Source organism: Oryzias melastigma, linkage group LG1, assembly GCF_002922805.2.
Source record: "Oryzias melastigma strain HK-1 linkage group LG1, ASM292280v2, whole genome shotgun sequence".
NCBI lineage: Eukaryota > Metazoa > Chordata > Actinopteri > Beloniformes > Adrianichthyidae > Oryzias > Oryzias melastigma.
The window spans coordinates 31,015,291-31,036,003 of record NC_050512.1 but is presented as its reverse complement, the minus strand read 5'-3'; the positions used below and the strand labels follow the sequence as shown (position 1 = coordinate 31,036,003).

The following is a 20,713-nucleotide window of genomic DNA, read 5'->3' as shown; positions in this document are numbered from 1 at the left end:
AGGAACTATTCAGTAAAAAAAATACTGGAAAATATAGAGTAGTACAAACATTTTTAGTTAAAACATGCAGGATTCAGTGTGCACGTTAATTCAAAGGCTTTTAAAAGCTGAGATAGATACTAAGGTGCTTAATTTTAGTCATGTCAGTTTTATTTTCTAAGAATTCTTGGGCTCATTGGCGTTTTGCTTCACTGTCTTTGTCTCTTTTTTTCCTCTTTAGGATTCATAAATCAAGTAAATCAAATCTGAAGTACTTATAGTTTTTTAAATTCAAAAAATTGTAATTTCCACATAAGTGTGGTGGTAAGAAATTGGCTTGTTACAAATATTTTCAGCGTCTTTTTGTACAAATGTTTATATCTCTGAGTCTCTCCAGAAATGTTCCTGTATTTTCAGACATATCTCTCTGTTGTCTTCCACGGGTGTTCCTGTGCTTCTGGATTTGCTTTCTGTTCTCTTATTTTTAACTCTTATTTTTAGACTCCGGTTACATTGTTTTTAAAATGTTTTTACAGCGTTTTTCTGATGATGAACAAGAAACTTGCATTTTTAAATACTTTTGACTCAAATTGCTGTGAATCAGGAGCAGACAAAGGAAACATTTGAAAAATATCACATTTGTGGCATAAAACAAATATAATATTTTGAAAGTTCCCTGCTCTGCTCCATTCTGATGTATCCAACAGGAGAATGGAAAATATGGATATTTTAGTTTTCTTCATTGGACTCTCATGTTTGTTCTGTTGGTTGTGATTATTTTGTAGCCACAAGAGTAAAATAAAACACTGACATCAGCTGATTTAATCTGTTTCGCTGCACTAATGTGAATCAAAAGATGATTTTTTTTCTCTTTTGCAGTTTTGTTTGTTCTGTGGGGAAAAGATAAGAATGAAAAGTCCTGAAAGCAAAAACAGGAACTTCCTGTCCAGTTTTCAGGAACGGTGGTTGATGGGAAAAAAGCCAAATAAATAAAGACGTTAAGGATTTTATCTGTGAGCAAAGACATAAACATGAACAAGAAGCATCATTCGCTTATTTCTAAACGGTTAGTAAAATGTTTCTGGTAGTTTTGCTAAATATTTAAGAAATTTCTCCAAAAATAAAGTTCCCGTCTAAAAGAAACTTTTGTTCTGATTTCAAACCTTTTCAGTAAATTTTGTCAATTTTTTAGAAATGTGTCAAATTGTATTATTTATTATTTTATTGCTGAGTTCACATGAACCTGTTTCTCTTTAATATTCTTTATTTCCTCTTCTGTATGTTTTTTGACGCGTAAAAACTCAATCACACTTTCATCAATTTCTACAATCTTGATATAAAAATGTTCACCTTGTTCAAGACATTCATGTTTGTATTTTTGATATTCATATATTTTACCATTTTTAAGATTTTACGTGATTTATGTGATTTTAAGCCCTATTGAAAATGAATTTTAATTTTTTTAAATCCTAAAAAAACTTTATGCACTTCTGAAACGTATGCAATATTGGTATCAAAACATTCAGCTCGTTTAGGATATTCATACTTTTTTTTGTATTCATATATTTTGCCATTTTTAAGATTTTACACATTTTATGCGATTTTTAGCCCTATTGAAACTAAATGGGAAATGTTTTAAATCCTTAAAAAACTTTGTGGACTTTTGAAACTTATGTGACATTTGTATCAAAATATTCAACATATTCTGGACATTCATGCTTTTATTTATTATTTCCTTTTTGTATTTGTTTATTTTACAATTTTTAAGATTTTATGTGATTTTAACCCCCATTATAAAATAAATGGGATTTTTTTTAAATTTCTTAAAAAAAACTTTGTGGACTTTTGAAACTTTTGTAACATTTATATCAAAATGTTCAGCACATTCAGGACATTCATGCTTGTATTCTTTGTTTTCACACCTTTATGCAAACTTTCAAGAAATTATTTGTGCACGTTCTGCCTCTTTAAGTCCTTTAGCATCTTCAGCATAATGCAAATACCTTTAGCTTCATAGCTTTTAACTTTTCAGAAAATTTCTTCCCCAGTTTCAGCATCTTTAGCGACCACTTTCAGCTAAAAGCAACTTTTTCTTGTTTTAATATCATCAGAAGTGATTTGATGCTTCTTTACATCAGTCGGTATTGAGTGGTTAAACTCCAGACCTCTGCTTTTTTTTAGTGTTTTCATGGAACAAGAAGAGCTTTTATCTTCTGCATGTGTGGAAAAAGAGACGAGCAGCTTCTGAGAACTGTGAGTCACATCTTTATAGATCCAAAGATCTTCACTGTGCTATCAAAAACTCATTCCAGAGTAATAAACTTCATATTGTAAGATTATGGTAAGATATGAAAGAAGCACAAACTATGACACTTCTAGGTAACTTGATGATCTGCACAAAGGAACGATGAGCAAACTCTCCTAACTTCCAGAGACATAAATGCCTCCATATCACCTTTCCTCCATCAAAAGCGGCGTCTGCGCTGCAGGGCAGGTGTGGCAGGAAACCTGTGGTTCTGAGGAGGGAGAATCGCATGTGAGCTCTCCCTAAAACAATAATCCTGCTTTCAGCTCCAACCTTTCAGCCCAAGTAACCAGATCTTTATTATTCCAGAGCCCATGTGGCTTCAGAGAACGCAGCAAGACGGTCCAAAAGTTACAGCAAAGTCGTAAAAAATGATTTTTATAAAATGATTAAATACACTCTTTACAGTAAAAAGTGAAAATGTTGTCATTTTGTTTTTATTTTTCTACTTTTGTGTTAAATCTGAGGTAAAAACAGTTGTAAATTCCTAACTTTTTTAACCCGATGATGAATGATTGTGTTTATTTAGTGTTTGGAGACATAAAGGCGGGAATTCTGCCGGTTATTCTTTAACTTTTACCTGCAGCCCTGATTTTTATGAATGGCTGCAGTCACAGCCAAACCGGCCCACCAATCAGCGAACGTCACCCCGCCTGCTGATTGGCTGGAATTATGAAAGGGGGCGGGGCCTCGCCCGGACATTCAGCTGCTATAAACTGGAGATTTAGAAGCGAGTCCTGCAACAAAAGGAACGACAGGCGGAGAAAACCTGCGACCGGAATCCAAATATAACGATTTAAGACGATCATTTACAGTTTCAGGAGTTAGTTTGAAGTTTATTCGTTGGAGTTGAAGATGAAAGTTCTCCACCTGATTCACCTGACGGCGGCGGTCATCGCTCAGGTAAGCGGTCAACCGGAGTTCATTGACCGGAAACGCTTTAAAAAAATGCTATTGAACATTTGAATAATACAATACAAAAATACAACATTATAAAAATACAATACAAGAATATAACAGAATTCTAATAAAAGCTGATGTTTTATGTGTAACAACTGCATGACGTCACAGGAAACGGAATGTGGGCGGAGCTAATTGTCCTAATTTCTCCTAATTAGACCCTTGAGATTCCAATTAAAATGTTTTCTATGTGATAGAGCTGCAATGACCCTTCTTTCTTTATTTTTTCGCTATCTTAATAAGTTGTGTTGCCATGACAACCACAGGTCAATTCCAGCTGCCCTGCGGTGTGCAACTGCCCCGCGGAGCCCCCTGTCTGCCCCCCGGGGGTGAGCCTTGTGCCGGACGGCTGTGCCTGCTGCCTGGTGTGCGCCGCGCAGCTGAACCAAGACTGCAGCCTGACCCGGCCCTGCGACCGCCACAAAGGGCTGGAGTGTAACCACGGCAACGACGTGACGGCGGCGTGGGGCGTCTGTCGAGGTTGGAGTGGAGCGCCCTTCACCTTTTGACACTTTCAGATCTGGTGTTGGTATTCTTGAGACATACCGTAACTATTCAACCGTGAACACCACCAAGGTCATTCTGAAGCAGAGAAAAGCTTTTCTCTGCTTCAGAATGACCTTCAATGACGGTTGAATAGTTACAGTATGCTTGTGTCGCCAGGTATTAAGGGTTAATTGTGTGACTGTGTTCTGGCTTTTTAAAAAAGATGTTTTATGAGAGCGGTGGAGTTCATGGGTATAAATAACTCCATCTGCACCGCGCTTGTGCCGCCGCCGAGGCTATGAATAGTCGGTTCTTGGAGACGAGGAGTCTGACCCGTCCAGGCTTCCACTCATTTATCAGTCTTCTTCTACATGTAATGCCACTGATGGGACTCCAATGAAACCCGGGCGGCTTACATGAGAACAAACGATGCTTAAATCTTTAGGATGCAAAACTCTTTAGGCCACGGGCCGAACAGGAAAAACATTTATTGAACACTCTAAAACTCAAATTTCAAAACTTTAAAACTGTAACTTTTTAATATAATAATGAACTAGATATAAAGCATTACCTGTGATAACGCTAGTGTGAATGCTGGAAGCTGAATTTGGCCGCTGAAGATGCTAGTGCTGATAGCTGAAGATGCTGTGATTGATAGCTAAAAATGCTGAAGCTAATAGCTGAAAACGGTAAAGCTGATAGCCAACTAAAATATTGCTAAATGCCAAATTAGCCTAAAAAACTATATAAAAAACATAGGTTAGTCAAAGCAGCTAGCAAGTAGCTGAAAAATTAGCTAAACTTCAAAGTATCTTACTGTAAAGCCTAAATTAGCCAAAACAGCTAACATGTTGCTAAAATATTAGCTAAACCCCCAAACAGCTTAAAAAACGGAAGTAAGTCTAAATTAGCCAAAACAGCTAACATGTAGCTGAAATAGTAGCCAAACTCCAAAATAGCCTAAAAACTGTAAAACGCCAGGAATATTATTCCAGAATAAATCAATTTAAACCCTAAATAACTTTTAATATTTTACCCTTCATAAATAATAAGTTAGTAATGAGCGCAAGATAATTAATACGAATAAACTAAAATGATCTGGAGGGCCAGATAGAATTACCCGGAGGGCCGGATCCGGCCCCCGGGCCTTGACTTTGACATGCTCTAACTCAAATTCTGATTGGTTGAATCAGCGTCAATGTGTTTAATCCATATGTGACTATGGTTTAATCAGCAGTGTGACTGTATGAGCGTAAAGCAGACGTTCATGAACTTAGCAACAAGTGAGGGCTAAAATCTGATTGGTTAGAAACTTTTATGTAAAAAAACAGTGACAGTAGTGCAGCCGCGGTGTAGAGCTGTGAGAGACAGAATGATCTAAAATATATTTTGTCCAAATGTATAAAAAACTGTGATTTAGATACCTCTTTTCAAATAACTTTAGTCCTTCACTGAAGGCCTTGCAGGCCAGAACGTTACTGAAATACTTCCTGTATTTGTTTTCCAGCCAAATCCAATGGCCGCACGTGTGAGTACAACGGCCGTATCTACCAGAACGGCGAGAGTTTCCGCGCTGGCTGTAAACACCAGTGCACCTGCGTAGATGGAGCGGTGGGCTGCTCGCCGCTCTGCAGCAATAAGCTGCCGCCCTCTTCGCCGTCCTGCCCGTACCCCCGACTGGTCCGGGCCCCGGGGCAGTGCTGCTTCAGCGTTGACTGTCGGAAGGACGCCTGGTTTCTACCACCTGAGCACAAGGTTGAATAAAGTATTGCTATTCTATTCTATTCTATTCTATTCTATCCACAGCTCCTCTGTAAAATCACCAACCACCATTTTCTAAAATCTCTTCATCTGTCGACGCTCCAACGTAGCACGCCACTCCACGGCCTGATTCAGATCCGACGTCTCCTTTGATAGATGATGACCGCTAGTGCTGCAGTAGAAACGTGAATGTATCTGCTGTAAATCAAAGGATTGTTCTCATCTGTTGCCACGTTTTTGAGTGTCTTATTCCGTAATAATTATGATTTAGTGGAAACAGTGGAATTGCAAGATTTTTTTTGCAACACTTCTAGATATTGTATATGTAATAGAAATGCAGCTAATGACAGATTTTGAGTGGCTCCCTTTCAGGTGGGGATAGGTAGGGGAGTGGCCTTCCAACAAGCTCACTCCTGATTGGTGAGAGTGGTAGAAACTCAGACCGACTTGGACCAATCACTGCTTACTGAGAACGTTTGGCTCCAACATGGGGCATCCGTATCACAAAAAAAGGCAGGAGGACCTAGCCGCAGAAAATATGGCCCCAAGATGGCACCATAGCATCGTTAACCGCATTCTTACAATAAAAAAACACCGGAACCGGGTTACGGTTAGGGTAACGGTTAGGATTCTTCTGGTACGTAATCTCAGCTTCCAGCTAACGATGAGTTTAATGTTGGCCGTGTGAATTGACTTGACTTGGTTGCAGCTGGAAGTCTATGGATGACATCACACTAACTCAGTCCAGTTCTCAGATACAGTCCACTCTGAATGTGTTGCAGAAAATGTGCAGCTTCATTTCATTTTTTAGGATGTTGAACAAACAAAAACAAAAGTTTGAAAAGTTGATCTTGATCTCGTCTAAATCTATGCGATCTGACAACAGAATCCTTCAAAAATATGACATTCAGGACTGAAAACCTTCACAGAAAATGTTTTTTACGAGTCCAAATGGACAGCAAATGCCTCCTCATTTAGATAGACCTCCTTTGCTCTTCAGTTTGCTCTCATGGCTCTTCTCACTTCCTCATAGGTGTCCAAACTGTCGCTCCGTCCTCCAAGACGCCGTTCTGACGAGGAGCTGATCCTGACCAATCAGCTGCTGGACTCTGGACCCACGAAACACCTGCCAGGTATCTGAGTTACACTCACAAGTCCACAATTCCATCAAATATCAATTTATTTGTTTCTAATCTTAGATAAATGTTTTTTTTTTCATTAAAAAAAGAACACTTTTTACATAGAAAATGACTTGACTTGAACTTTTATTTAGAAAAGAATAAACTCTTAATGTAGATAATTGATAGAAATAGTTTTTTGACTCAAAATGTGCTTTAAAGAAAATCAATTCATGGATTTTATCCGTCATTATCACATTTTCTTCATTAAGATTGATACGATTTGCAATAATTGATTAGATCCAGCTTCCTGTTTGAACGGTTTTAGCTCTTAGGACAATTTTGTTTTTAAAACAATCTCTTATTTGTAATTGCTTTAAAATAATTTAGTGAATTCTTTATTAACAAACAAGCTGGATATGGATAATAATAAGCTAACGTTTCCAGCGTTTTTTAAACATTCAGGTTTTTGCTGTTTCCTGTCTATTCTTTTGGTCATGAGTCTATACTAGGGCTCCAAAACCTGAGGCTCCAGAGCCACATGTGGTTCTTTGAGCCCCCCCATTGTGCCTCTCTGGTTGCATAAAGTTCAAATGTTTTGCATTTTAAAAAGAAGCCTTAATTTCTGACTTTTAGGCACATTCATCAAAGCAAAACAGTCAAACTTTATTCAAGTTATTCACAAACATTTGAAGAGTAGTACAGTAGGTATCGCTGCACCAGGCTCCTGACTACACTACCCACAATGCTCCAACAATCAATCAAGCGCTACGACTTCATAGTCGTACTAAAACATTGAGACATTTAGCCATGAACCACCAAACCTGAGGTCAGGAAGCACAACCAGGATTCAGCCACGTCGGATCATAAAGCAGACTGCTCAAAGGGTTTTAATTCTGGTCTGAAAAACACAGTAAGGTTCACTAATTAATTATTTCTACATAGCTAAGTTTATGAATTTCCACCAAAAACTATAAAATAACGACATAGTCTTTTTTTTAAATTACTGCTGACATTAAACAACATTTGCTACATTGAGATGATCCTATGTCTTTTATTTTGAAAGCAAGTCATGTCAAAAATTATAACTGATTTTATATTTAGAAATAATGTTGTTATTCTCTTAATTTTTATGTTTTATCTATGCACAAAAACAATAATTTATTTGTATCATAGTTGTAAAAATAACAAAAATACAAAGGAGTCTCTTATTTTTGTAAGACTTTGTGGCTCCTGCTGTGATGTGATTGAGGAGAAATAGCGCTGTCACAAACGATTACTTTAATAGTCGACTAATAACAGATTATTTTTTCAGATTAGTCAACTAATTGGGTCATGTACAAACTGGATATAAAACACAAATCTTAACCATCATGAGCTTTAAACTAACTAATTAGATATATGACATTACGTGTGATACTGCTAGAATGCTGTAAGCTGAATTTTTCCACTGAAGATGCTGAAATTGATAGTTGAAATCACTGAAGCTGATAGCTAGCTAAAATAAATAAAATTAGATGCGAAATCTGCCCAAAAAAGTTGAAAAAAAAGCCTGTTAGCCAAAATAGCTAGCATGCAGCTGAAATGTTAGCTAAACTTCAAAATAGCCTAAAAAAATAATAAATGCTAAAATAGTCTCCAAGTCTAGCATAATGACATTATAACTTTTACTTTTACTACACTTCGACTCCATGTAATATAAAGTAACGACTTATCGACTATTAAATTAGTCGTCAACTATTTTAATAGTTGATTAGTCGTCGATTAGTCGACTAATTGTGAGAAATCAACCTGATTGGCTCCTTAAATGCTAAAGGTCCTGACCCCTAATCTATACTGAAAATGTCTAGAAACAACAGGAAGGTCTGGTCTGGGGTGGAACTAAAAAAGTTCCTCGCCATCCTCTGTGTGATACAGGATGAGCTAGCGGCATGCTAGCTACACCACGGATGCTCCATGTAAACAAACCCCTCAGTGGAAGCGAGACTTAACTGAGAGGAAACACTCGCCAGCATTAACCGTACCGTACCGTACCAGTCCTTACCATATTATATCGGTCTGCCCAGTGGAAACGAGGCTTTATTTGGTTCAGGGGGAAGCCGAAAATTGAGCTGGACTCCAGCAGGTGGCGCTGTATCGGGTGCCTGAAGCCACAGCAGAGTCACCTCACTAATCTGTGTTTATGTGAAGGATTTATCTCTGACTCTTCTTTTATTGATTTATGACATGATAACAGTAGAAGCCAAGATATAATCATGCAATATGTTTGTGTTTTATCTGAACGTTTACATAAAAGCTTTTGTAGGATTTGATTTTAAAACGCTCTGATGGAGCTTCTTCCTCGACAGCCTCTCTAACGGAGCTGTGAGTGAAGCTGATGGTTACACTTCCTCCCCAGAGTGGAACGCCCTGCAGGAGACGTCGTGTCTGCTTCAGACCACCGACTGGTCCCAGTGCTCCCGCAGCTGTGGGACGGGGGTCTCCTCTCGCATCACCAACGACAACGCTCGCTGTGCGCTGGAGAAGGAGACGAGGATCTGCACGCTGCGCCCGTGTGGCGGCCTGACCGCCCCGGCTAAGGTGAGCCGGAAAATAACGCTGTTATCTTCTGATAACGCTCATCCGTGAAGATTTGTTATCTTCTATTAGAAACAAATCCCTCTGTCATCAAAAACATGTGCGCAGACCCACAATGAGGAGAAAATGAAGTTTATCGCATCATTTTGTAGCATTTTCTAAGGATTTTTGTGCCGCCATATTGCAAGAAAAAGTTTCTAAGTTGCAAACAAAATGTGAAGTGTTAAGAAAAAAAATCATAATTTGTAAATTAAAATATTTAACTTAGATAAACTACGCATCTAAAAACATTTGTGCTGCAATCGCAAAAACATTCTTTAAAGAGAAAAAAAGTTTGTAAATCCAAATGTAAAATATTTAATATCTTCAGCATTTTTATCTATTTAGCGTCAGCGTTTTCAGCTATCAATTTCTGCGATTTCAGCTATCAGCACTAGCATCTTCAGTAGCCACAGTCAGCTTACAGCATTCACACTAGCATTATCACAGGTAGTGCTATATATCTAGTTTCCATGAAGATTACAGAAATTATTTTAAATTTGGCTTGAGTGGCTTTCTAGAAAATCTTTACGTTCAGGCTCTGTTAGATTTTTTTCTGTTACCATACAAACCGACCCCATACCACATCAGAAAAGAAAACAATTAAAAGTTTGTGGACCCTGGTCTAAAGATGTTCAGATGAATCTCCTAAATCTAAAAGAACCCGCGTCCCGCCCCCCAGAGCAGATGAAAGTCTGACTCCATGTGACCTGTTATGTAAGAACGTCATTTGGCTGAACTTTGATTGACCTGATATCATCTGGAGATGAAACTTATCTCGGCGCTCTTCTCTCCTTTATGATTCCACCTCAGAACGGTCGGAGCTGCTCCCCGACCCACAAGGCTCCACGTCCCGTCTTCCTGTCCCACGGCGAGTGCCTGAGCGTGCGCCCCTACCGGCCCAACTACTGCGGCGTCTGCACGGACGGCCGCTGCTGCTCGCCTCGGCGCTCCCGCACCGTGTCCGTGACCTTCGTGTGCCCGGACGGCGAGCGCTTCCAGAGGTCGGCCATGTTCATCCAGTCCTGTAAGTGCAGCCGGGACTGTGGTCACCTGAACGAGGTGGCCCTGCCCCCCCAGCGGTGGCTGTACGGAGACACGCACACCTTCACTGAGTAATCGACGGCATCTGACGAGTCCTGCCTCCTGATTGGAGGACGTGGAAGAAAAGCGGACGACCGTCCTGGAGCGACGGAAGAGCGACACGAGTGTGGCCGCCATCCACCGACTGACTCCTGCTTCATCTGACGTGGGACCTAAACCCGAACCCTGAAAGAGGGACTTCCTGCTCCCGTTAAAGTCCCTCCCTCTTGATTTGGTTCATTTTCAAAACGTTCCCAGCAGTCTTTTTTAGGTATGCCATTTTATTCTACCAAATGTCGTTCTCTAAGACATAATTTCTGCAGAGCGGCTGAACTTCTTTAGAAATTCACCTCTGAGCTGTGGGTGAGACTTTTGGCACAGAGCAACCCCGCCCCCTTTCCCATCCCTGCTGTTGAGAGATCAGAGCGTGTGGCCCCGCCCAGCTTATTTTCATCCCTCTTGATTCACAAAACCTCAGAAATTGAATTTTCATCTTACTTTGAATACGTCCTCCACCATCAGAAAAATGCACGTTAAAAACACGACTTTCGTCGGAGTGGGTCTTGAACCGATGCTTGGAGGATTTGGAGACGATCCTCCAGCCTGAGAGGAGAATCTCTGCAAACGCAACAGAGCACTTTACTCCCTGATCTTCTGCAATCGTAGGATCTGCTCCTGCAGACTTCACGTCTCATAATGTACTGTGATTACTCCACTCTGACCTGCAAATGACCTCCAGTCTGCACGAAGCACGAAGACTGCTTTTTACCTGTAAATGTGCATTAATGCAAATGGTTTTTAATGTAAAGAAAGGCAGACAAGTACATTAAAGAATGCCGGGTGTCTGACTATTTCCTGTAAATGTAAAGGTTTTTAAATCAGTTTGTTTAGTAGCTGCACATCAAACTGTCATTTCATTGAAACTAATTTTTATCTGAGAATTTATTTTAACTCAACTTTCAGAGTCAAACTTCTTGGCAGGGTGTTTGATATGAGGCAGTATTAGGGCAAACAAAAAAGTAAAAAAATAAATTTGAGAGCAAAATTTTATGAATATTTTGTTTTTAAATTGTAGTTTGATGGAAACAAGTCTGGCTTTTAAAAAAAAATAAAGTTTCTATTTCGTAGATATGAGGCTGCACATTTGCAATTGTCTTTGTTGAAACATTATAAAGGCTAAATGTGATGTTTTATTTTGAAAAAAAAAACGGACTTCCTTGTACTATGACATTTTGAACCATAAATTTGCAACTTTATTTTGTCCTTTTAATTTTTTATTTCATTGTAGTTCTAAACTAGAGCTGGGTTGACAATATAGATTAAACAATTGAATCGATTTAAGCTTAATTGATCAACAATCGATAAAGATATAAATCGATTTAGCACATAAAGCTTAAGTCCTCTAGCTTGATGCTAAAGTTTAAAGGAATTTACCATAGGACGGCTAATGCTAACGCTCAGTCGACCTAAACACACATTGCTGACAAAATTAAGATCTTTATAAGCTCAGAGGCAGGAATTTTCCAGACATATTTTTTGAAGTAACCATTTGTGGTCTAAAACATTGTTTTTTGCTCATATTTTCTTCTTCTGGAATAAAGAGTAATGCTACAGTGCAATCGCCACCTAGTGGCCAAACTGAAACGTCCTCCAGGAGAAGCAGAACAATGTTTCCAATGTTAATGATCTGAACATTTTAGTTAGAACTTCTCCTTTAGAGAATCCATGTAACTCTGTATGATATTAACATTCTCATTATTTCACTGATTCATTTAGAGTATGTGAACTGTACTTAATATAAATAAATGTAAAACATAAAGTAGATTCATGTATTTCTAAACAAATGTGTCTAAATGTGTAAACTCAAACTTCAATTGAGAGGATCAAAAGAATAGAAAAAAATCAGGATTGAATCACTTCAGGCTCTTTTGAATCGAATTGTTTCTGGAAACTATCATGATGTCCTGGTTCTAATATTCCATCATCAGCTGTGTGACAGACTGTTAGTGTAAAATACTTTGGCGCCCTCTGCTGGTAATTCGAAAACCTTTTGAAACGTCTGAGAATCAACACAAAAACACCCAAAAAATAAGTTACAAAAAATTTATTTCAAGCAAAAAATAACACCATGACTTTAACAGGGAGAACACTAAAACAACACCTTGCAGAAATGTGAAAAACAATAATAATTAAAAAAAACCTTGTGAATTTGTCAGCATTTTTGAAGGAAGGGAGGTATTTAAAGAAAAGCTGAAACTTGTTTTTTACGTTTTTTATCTTCCAACAATACAGTAACAACAAGGGAGTCACACAAAGTCTTCAGTGGAAGGTCGCTTCACTCATCTGGACTGTTCAACTGCAAAGAGACAAACAGTACTGCTTATGAAACAGGAAGTTAAAAAAGCATAGAACTGTCATTGTTTTTCTATAACATCCATTTAAGATAAGAGTGGCAGCAGTCTGACGTACTGTACGAGGAGATGTCGATCTCGTCGGGCAGCTCGGCTACGTTGACCTCAAAGCGATCTTGGACCTCGTTCAGAGTCTTTGCGTCGACCTCGTCCGACACGAAGGTGATGGCCAGACCTTTGGTCCCGAATCTGCCGGCACGTGCTACCTGCAGACAGAGAGTTGAAGTTTCTGTGATGGGACTGGATCCCTTCAGACGGCCGGTTCTGGAGCTGCACCGACCCTGTGGAGGTACGTGTCGGAATCCTCCGGCATGTCGTAGTTGAAGACGATGTTGACGCGCTCGATGTCCATGCCTCGTCCAAACAGGTTGGTGGCCACCAGGATCCGCCGCTGGAAGTCTTTGAACTGCTGGTACCGAGATAACCTGAGAGGACGGCAGAGGGGAGAGAATCGGAACACTGGATTGGTTTACAGAAATGTGAGGAAGTGGAGGCGGGTCTACCTCTCCTCCTGCGCCATGCCTCTGTGGATCGCGATAGCGGGGAAGTTCTGCTCCACCAGCAGCTGCGACAGAGCGACGCAGCGGTTCACCGACTTCACAAAGATCACCACCTGTCAGGGAACACTTCTTCAGTCTGGTCCGGTTTGACGGTTTACGAAACCGATAAACAATGTCACAGATGATCACCTGGTTGAACTCCAGCACATCCAGAAGGTCGAACAGCTTCCTGTTCTTCTCGCTGTCCTTCAGCTTGCAGTAGTACTGCTGTAGGCCGTGGAGAGTCAGCTTGGTCTCATCGTCCACGAACACTTCCATCGGCTGCACAGAGGAGAGAAGCAGCGTTAGCCTGACCCAAACCCAGACCAGAGAATCTGCTTCCTGCGTCTGATCTGCTGAGGAGATTCTCTTTGGAGAAATGAACCTTCGTCCACATGAACTCAACGGTCAAAATAAAGGAAAACGTTTCAGGACATTCTGAACAAAATCCAGACATCAGTTTTTAATTTCCACGAATTAAGAAAAGTATAAAAAGTTGATGTTAGAACCAAATGTATGTTGATCTTTCCCGCAGCATCATTAGAAATAACAGAACTGAAACGGACTCACTGGCTGATTGGCTGCTCACTCCCCCCGCCCCCCTGTTCAGAGCTGCACGGGACCAAAAGGCAGCTTTTCTGTTGGCTTCATTTCCATAGCAACCATTTTACTTTTTGGTCGTCTGGGGGTGACGAACGTGACGACATCGTTTTTAGACGCATCTGTAGAAGTACATTTTTTGGTTTCCTTGGCGACCGAGATGTTTTGTTAGTAACGCCCACATTTCTAATATGTTCATATTGTATTGGGAGGCTTTCGTGTATTTATTGTACCCAATATTTTGGTGGAAAAATGTTCGAGAAACAGGAGAAGGCCGCTCGCCATGCCTACGCCGTTCAAAATCTACATCCACAGAAATTGCATGTGGAGTGCCCCAAGGCTCCATCCTGGGACCACTTCTATTTAACATCTACATGCTCCCACTGGCCCAGGTTATAAAGAACAACAACATTAGTTACCATAGCTATGCAGATGACACACAGATATATATTAGACTGACACCAGGAGACCGAGGCCCTGTACAGGCTCTTGGTAAATGCATTGAGGACATTAATGACTGGATGTGTCACAACTTACTTCAATTAAACAAAAACAAAACTGAGGTTATTGTCTTTGGGGCTAAAGAAAAAAGGTTAGACGTCACTACAGAGCTTCAATCTATTCAACTAAAAACTACCAACCAGGCCAGAAACTTGGGTGTAGTGATAGACACAGACCTAAATTTTGATAAACACATTAAGGCAGTCACTAAATCAGCCTATTATCATCTCAAAAATATCTCAAGGATTAAAGATCTGATGTCTAAGCAGGACCTGGAGAAACTAGTGCATGCTTTCATCTTTAGTCGACTTGATTACTGTAACAGTGTTTTTACAGGACTACCAAAAAAATCCATCAGGAAACTGCAGCTTATTCAGAACTCTGCTGCTCGGGTTCTCACAAGGACCAAGAAAGTAGACCACATCAGTCCAGTTCTGAGGTCTTTACACTGGTTACCTGTCTGTCAGAGGATAGACTTTAAAGTTCTGTTACTGGTTTATAAAGCTTTGAATGGTTTAGCACCAAAATACATGACTGACCTCCTGACCCAGTATGTACCAGCCAGACCTCTCCGGTCATCAGGATCCGGTCTTTTATCAGTTCCTAGAGTCAGAACTAAACATGGAGAAGCTGCATTCAGCTTCTATGCACCACAGATCTGGAACAGACTTCCAGAAAACCTTAGATCTGCTGAAACACTCAGTGTATTTAAATCCAGGTTAAAGACTCACCTGTTCTCAGTTTGATTAATATGTATTCAAAAGTTTACGTCCGCACTTTTTATCTATGCTTGTTTTAAATTAAAATCTTTTTACTTTCTTTTAATTTTATTTTAATGATCACATTTTTACTATTTCTTTTGATTGTTTATTTAATGTTTTATGTAAAGCACTTTGAATTGTCTCTGTACATGAAATGTGCTACAAATAAACTTGCCTTGCCTACAAACTTCTAATTCCAAGATTGTTTCCCAGCAGTTAGGAGATGATAGACATTTTTGAGAGTTTACATTTAGAAGGTTGTAAAGGTGATTTTTTTTTGCATTCTCTTCCTGAGGTCAAAGGTGAAGAAGTAGTTGTAGAATTAAACCTGGTTGCGTGTGAGTGAAATTGTGTGAGAATCACTTAAGGAGAATCCCATATTGTCCAAAAATGTGAAAAAAAATCCTAAAATTTCACACTTTCCCACAAAATTGCTGACAAGTCGAAGGTCCGGTGACATGGTCCTTTCAGTCCAGGACTACTGCTGGTCACATTAACCCGTCTCTGATCACAGAGCGATCAAACGCCTTTCAAACAGACCCATGAGGCTAAAAGCAGTAATCTATTGACCTGAACTGGGATCACATGTGGATTTTCAGAGGAAGTGCAGATTTTTGGATGCAGAAAGTCAGAACCAAACAAACGTGCGACCTCCCGGCGCCCGTTACTCACATCCTGCATGAACTTGCGACACACCGGACGGATCTCCTTGCTCAGAGTCGCACTGAACATCATGACTTGCTTCTCGTGGGGCGTCAATCTGAAGATCTCCTGCACGTCACGCCGCATGTCTGTGGAGGCATCGAAGCTTTTTCTCAATCCTCACATTTGATCCATCACTTCTACGTCAGACGTTAGATGGAAGCTCTTCTCACCCAACTGTTCCAACATCTTGTCGCACTCGTCCAGCACAAAGTGCTTGATGTTCTTCACGCTGAGGGTCTTGTTCCGAATGAGGGCCAAGGTGCGCCCCGGAGTCCCCACAACAATGTGAGGGCAGTTCTTCTTCAGGGTGTCCTCGTTGTTCTTGATGGCCATCCCCCCGAAGAACACGGAAACCTTCACGCTGGGCATGTACTTGGAGAAGCGCTCGTACTCCTTGCTGATCTGGAAGGCCAGCTCCCGAGTGTGGCACATCACCAGAACGGACACCTGAGAAGCAACACACACATTTGAAAACACAAACTGATAAAGAGTTTCAGTGAACTAAGAAAAATCTGGATAAAGATGACACTCCATCTCATTTTTCAGGATCAAACTCCTTTGGATAAATTTGACTAAATCACTTCCTGTTACACAGCAAATGATTTGATCCTTTCAAAGATTTCAGAGATCTTTTACTCTCCACTCTTCCAAGCTTTTCTCTAAATGATTTAAAAGATCTAGAAATAAAATAATAATTATTAAAAATGATAACTATTTTCCTCCAAACTCTTAAAAAAAAGAAAACTTGATTTTAAGTCCCCCCAAAATCAAATTTCACTCTAATTTTGGGCTAAAAACGTTATTAACAGATATGGACACGTTAGACTGGTATTCGTCGTCTTTATTTTGTAGATTTATGTTCTAAGAATATTTGCTAGCTTTAGATTTGATGAGGATTTTGTTCATATTTATTCTAAAATGAATAATTTCCAATTTTATTACAACAGTTTTTTGTCACTGTGATCAAAATTAACAACATTTTGGTGCAAAAACTCAAAAAATACAAAACATTTGTTTGAAACTAGAAAAAAAATGTATCATTGGGTTTGATAACATTCAGCCTGAAGTCATTCTGAGCTTATTTTCACTTTTTTGAATGATTGTGTGGAACTCCTTGTTTCTAGTTTTTGACATCAGATTTCGTGTTAAAGATCCACTCCGACGAAAATCGTCTTTTTGTGTTTTTAATACATTCTTGCAGCATTTTTCACATAATAGAATTTATGATTAAAACTTCATTTGAGAGTATTTCTTCATTCAAATTGTGTTGAATCAGAAAACCAGATGGTAGAAAAAGCTCAATCCGATGATGAAGGGGGAAAAATATGGTTTAAGTGGGATGTTAAGTAAAAATGATTTACTGCATGAACAGATCATTTAAGAACTTTCTAAGGAAGAATCGCTATAAACATAAAAAGAGAGTTCATAAAAGTATCTGTTTTTTCACACATATTTAAAGACTTTAGTTAGGAAATGCAGAACAGATCTCCTCAAAAATACATTTGTAATTATGAAACTCAGAATGAGCAGAGGTCAAGCGTAAAATCCCAGCATTGCGTGGCCAGCGTGGTCACCAGGTGAGCGCCTCACCTGTCCATCCACTGGCTCGATCTGCTGCAGCGTGGCCAGAACGAACACAGCCGTCTTCCCCATCCCAGACTTGGCCTGACACAGGATGTCCATGCCCAGGATCGCTTGAGGAATGCACTCGTGTTGAACTAAAAACAACAAACAGCAGTACATTAGTCCAATGATTGATTTCTGTTTTACACCTAATGTTTAGTTGCTTTTACATGACTCCAGACATGAACACAAACTTTATCCTAAATAATCAGCTTTCTAGGAGCCAGGTTGATATATATTGTGGATTTTATAAAAGATTAAGTGAGACTTTGTGGCTCTCACTGGGTTCTGGTCTGTAAGAAACTAGATCAAATGGCTGTTTTAGCGTTAAAGGATGCAGACCCCTGGCTTACACAAAGCCTGGTGTGATGTCATAAAACAATGGATCCTTCTTTGACACTTTCAACATAAATATACTGGTTTGCAGAAGAGATGCAACGTTTCACTTTCCCAGTGATTTGGTTCAGTGTTGTAACATGACAGATGACAGTCGATGCATTTGTGTCCTCACATTCAGACCACTGCAACAGCCTTTCCTGAACCAGGAGGAACTGAACCGTCTCCAGCTGGTCCAGAACGCGGCTGCTCGGTCACTTTTGGCATGTATTTTAAAATCCTGGTCCTGACCTTCAGAGCCCTTCATGGACCAGCCCCTTCATATAACTCAGTCCTACACCCCCTCTAAAAGAATGAGATTTTTACACATTTTTACGAGTTGTTTTACTCTTCTCCTGTAAAGCTCTTTGTGACTGCTGTCTGGGAAGGGTGCTTTATTAATAAATAATACCTACTTCCCTTTTTAATACCAATACATAAGATCAACAGTACAAAATTATAACAGTTAATAAATGAAAAAGAGCAGAAAGAAGAAAACTTTTATTTATCTGCCCCAATCACTAAATTAAATCAAACAAAGAAAATGATCTTTACATAAATATTAAGCCCAGCCTACATTTTATATCAACATAAATACATACAGATTTATCTATATGTTTTTTAATAATACTTTTAAAGGTGGCAATTGAATTTGTATTTTCAGTCTCTTTGTCCAGTTTATTCTGTGTAGGTTCATAAACTAAAACAGATCTTTCTTCGTTCTGAATCCTGGTTTTCTGAATATTTCATGTCTTTTTCAGTCAATTTGTTTTTGTCTTTTAGTGAATTTAACCTGTAAATTAAATGATAACTCTATCTTGTGAGCTTTATACATAAATTTAAGAAAGTTGTAATCAACTATGTTACTACATTTTTCCAATTTAGTACTTAAATACATTTTTTTTCTTCAATAAAGTGGTCTCATATCATGTACAGTTCCCGTTTTGTGCTTTTTCTTGTATAATGGGATCATTTCTACACATATATTCTGCTCCCTTGACAACAGAGGACAGATGTATGTTCTTTTTTGTTTTATACCACCGCTGATCTTATGTAATTCCCCACCACCATCTCCCCATCTAGGAAAAAAAATAAATGCAGCTAAAACAAATGTCCTGAAATGAACCCCAATTTACCTTCTGAGGGGTGCTCAAACCCACAGTCAACGATGGCACGGAGCAGCTCTGGTTTGAGGAGGAAGTCTCTGAAGCCCGAGCTGTGGATGGACACGTAGGAACCCTTCACCTCCTTCTTGCTCGCAGGAGTGCCGCTTTCTGGGAGTCCTTGAGGCTCCTCGTCCTCCTCATAGTCCAAAAGTTCAGTGTCAACGTCGTTTTCTGCCATCTGGATAAAACAGCAACATAAAGCAAGAACGTTTTGGAGGTTTAATGTCAACCAAAACATTTTAGGTCAATATCATTTAAAAAATAATTATACCATGATGAAAACTTCTGGGTGTGGATTAAAAAGTGATAATGGACAGTGGTAATGCACACTTAAAAAAGAAGTTCTGGTCACATAAATCAAATCTTCTCTATCACTGCACAGAGAAACTTTTGCTTCATCATCTGGACACAAACAAGTAAAAATAGGTGAACTTTCTTTGAACTGATGGTTTATTTAACCCATAGAAATGATCAGCATATAAAAGCGCTTTCCTTCAGTCGAGGTCAGTACCGGCTCAGCAGTTACTCAGCAGACATATAAAATAGTCCTTTATGGCTTTATGTGAAAAAGGCAATATAAAATGAAAAAATAAAGTACTTAGAAATGGTTTGTTTATTTTCTAACTAATAATAGTATAAGGAGGATAATTCCCTTTGAAGTGTGCATTATCAGAAATTAATACACTTTGCATTATCCCACATGTGACACAATATTAGTGATACAGCTGGATTATAACAGTGACCTTATATTATCATATGTTATGTTGTTAAACGGCATAATAATAAAATGTTAAAAACAAAATTATAATGATAAAACAAACATGTAAGTTAACTGGTTAATTCTAGCTGCCTCCGCGTTTAGAGAGGCTGACCTTTAAGGTCATTTCTCACTATTTCGGTAAAGTGTTGTCAAACTGGAACTATGATCCCGTTAATTCGTAAAGTGTCTAACCAAATATCTCCATAACTGTGTTTATTTATCGCTGGATCAGAACTCGCGGTGAGTGAATAATTCTACGTGAACAGACAGGCACACTGATAAACAATGGAGATCGTCCTCTTTCATTCATTCTCGGCGTGATTAGCATGCTAACAGAGGTAGCATTTTATTTTTCTCCACCATTGTTATGTTGTCTTCAACATTACAGTTTAGTGCATATAGTAATTTTAAAAAATACAGAAACGGGGAGACAGCGGGAGCTACCTCTAGCAACCCAAGCTAACTGTAAATGAAATAGAAATTTACTCGACGTTTATAATCGGCTAATGCTAACCCGCATAGCATTTAGCAAGCTAGCGCTGTAACTCTTACATGACAAACGTAAATAGCAAAACCGGTATTATTATATAAGGTTTAGCAAAGGCTGAATTAACAATTATATCTGTGCCAAAAAAGCAAGCTGGTAGTGAAAGTTACCTTTTATCTGTTTTCCGCTGTTGTCAGTGAGCGTTGAACTATAGTGCTAGCAGCAAGCAGTTTGTTCACGGTGGAGAGGGTGCTGCGTTCGCATACTCTCTAGGAAATCCTAAGTTTGGTATTTATGTCAAGAGCGAATACTGTTACGGGATTGCTGTAATGGGATTTCTTTGATTTATATGTTTGTGTCTTAATGTTAATTCCCACATTTTAAACCAAAACGTGCCACGTTAACATTTGTTATTAATGACTACGAAGTTATTACTGCATTTAAAATAGTACGTGAATGCACCACGAGCATGGGCTG

The 20,713-nt window shown here is 39.1% G+C and overlaps 3 protein-coding genes across 5 annotated transcripts in view; 1 reads left to right on the top strand and 2 right to left on the bottom strand.

Moving 5' to 3' along the window:
* Positions 1 to 20,713, bottom strand: part of LOC112157183 (B-cell receptor CD22) — an 821,740-nt gene that overhangs the window by 429,164 nt on the left and 371,863 nt on the right. The gene's annotated exons all lie outside the window — the stretch shown is intronic.
* On the top strand, positions 2,968 to 11,564 carry LOC112157192 (CCN family member 1). Its single transcript, XM_024289801.2, has 6 exons — positions 2,968 to 3,187; positions 3,511 to 3,724; positions 5,238 to 5,485; positions 6,525 to 6,624; positions 9,008 to 9,189; positions 10,039 to 11,564. Exons 1-6 carry the CDS (start codon positions 3,140 to 3,142, stop codon positions 10,342 to 10,344), a joined length of 1,098 nt encoding a protein of 365 aa, XP_024145569.1. The 5' UTR covers positions 2,968 to 3,139; the 3' UTR covers positions 10,345 to 11,564.
* Positions 12,547 to 20,553, bottom strand: LOC112157189 (ATP-dependent RNA helicase DDX39A). The gene is made up of 10 exons (XM_024289798.2): positions 20,407 to 20,553; positions 18,960 to 19,167; positions 17,416 to 17,543; positions 15,996 to 16,272; positions 15,793 to 15,911; positions 13,409 to 13,540; positions 13,223 to 13,332; positions 13,000 to 13,144; positions 12,778 to 12,925; positions 12,547 to 12,664 (listed from the first exon to the last, which is right to left on the bottom strand). The coding sequence occupies exons 2-10, from the start codon at positions 19,165 to 19,167 to the stop codon at positions 12,648 to 12,650; spliced, it is 1,284 nt and encodes a 427-aa protein (XP_024145566.1). The 5' UTR covers positions 20,407 to 20,553; the 3' UTR covers positions 12,547 to 12,647.

Bases quoted from the DNA above. Each gene is read 5' to 3' on its own strand.
- LOC112157189 (XM_024289798.2), bottom strand. From the start codon at position 19,167: ATGGCAGAAAACGACGTTGACACTGAACTTTTGGACTATGAGGAGGAC. The intron at 17,544-18,959 runs GTAAATTGGGGT...TGTTGTTTTTAG, and splicing joins GTTTGAGCACCCCTCAGAAG to TTCAACACGAGTGCATTCCT. The intron at 12,926-12,999 runs GTCGGTGCAGCT...CTCTGTCTGCAG, and splicing joins CCGACACGTACCTCCACAGG to GTAGCACGTGCCGGCAGATT.
- LOC112157192 (XM_024289801.2), top strand. From the start codon at position 3,140: ATGAAAGTTCTCCACCTGATTCACCTGACGGCGGCGGTCATCGCTCAG. The intron at 3,725-5,237 runs GTTGGAGTGGAG...TTTGTTTTCCAG, and splicing joins GGCGTGGGGCGTCTGTCGAG to CCAAATCCAATGGCCGCACG. The intron at 9,190-10,038 runs GTGAGCCGGAAA...ATTCCACCTCAG, and splicing joins GCCTGACCGCCCCGGCTAAG to AACGGTCGGAGCTGCTCCCC.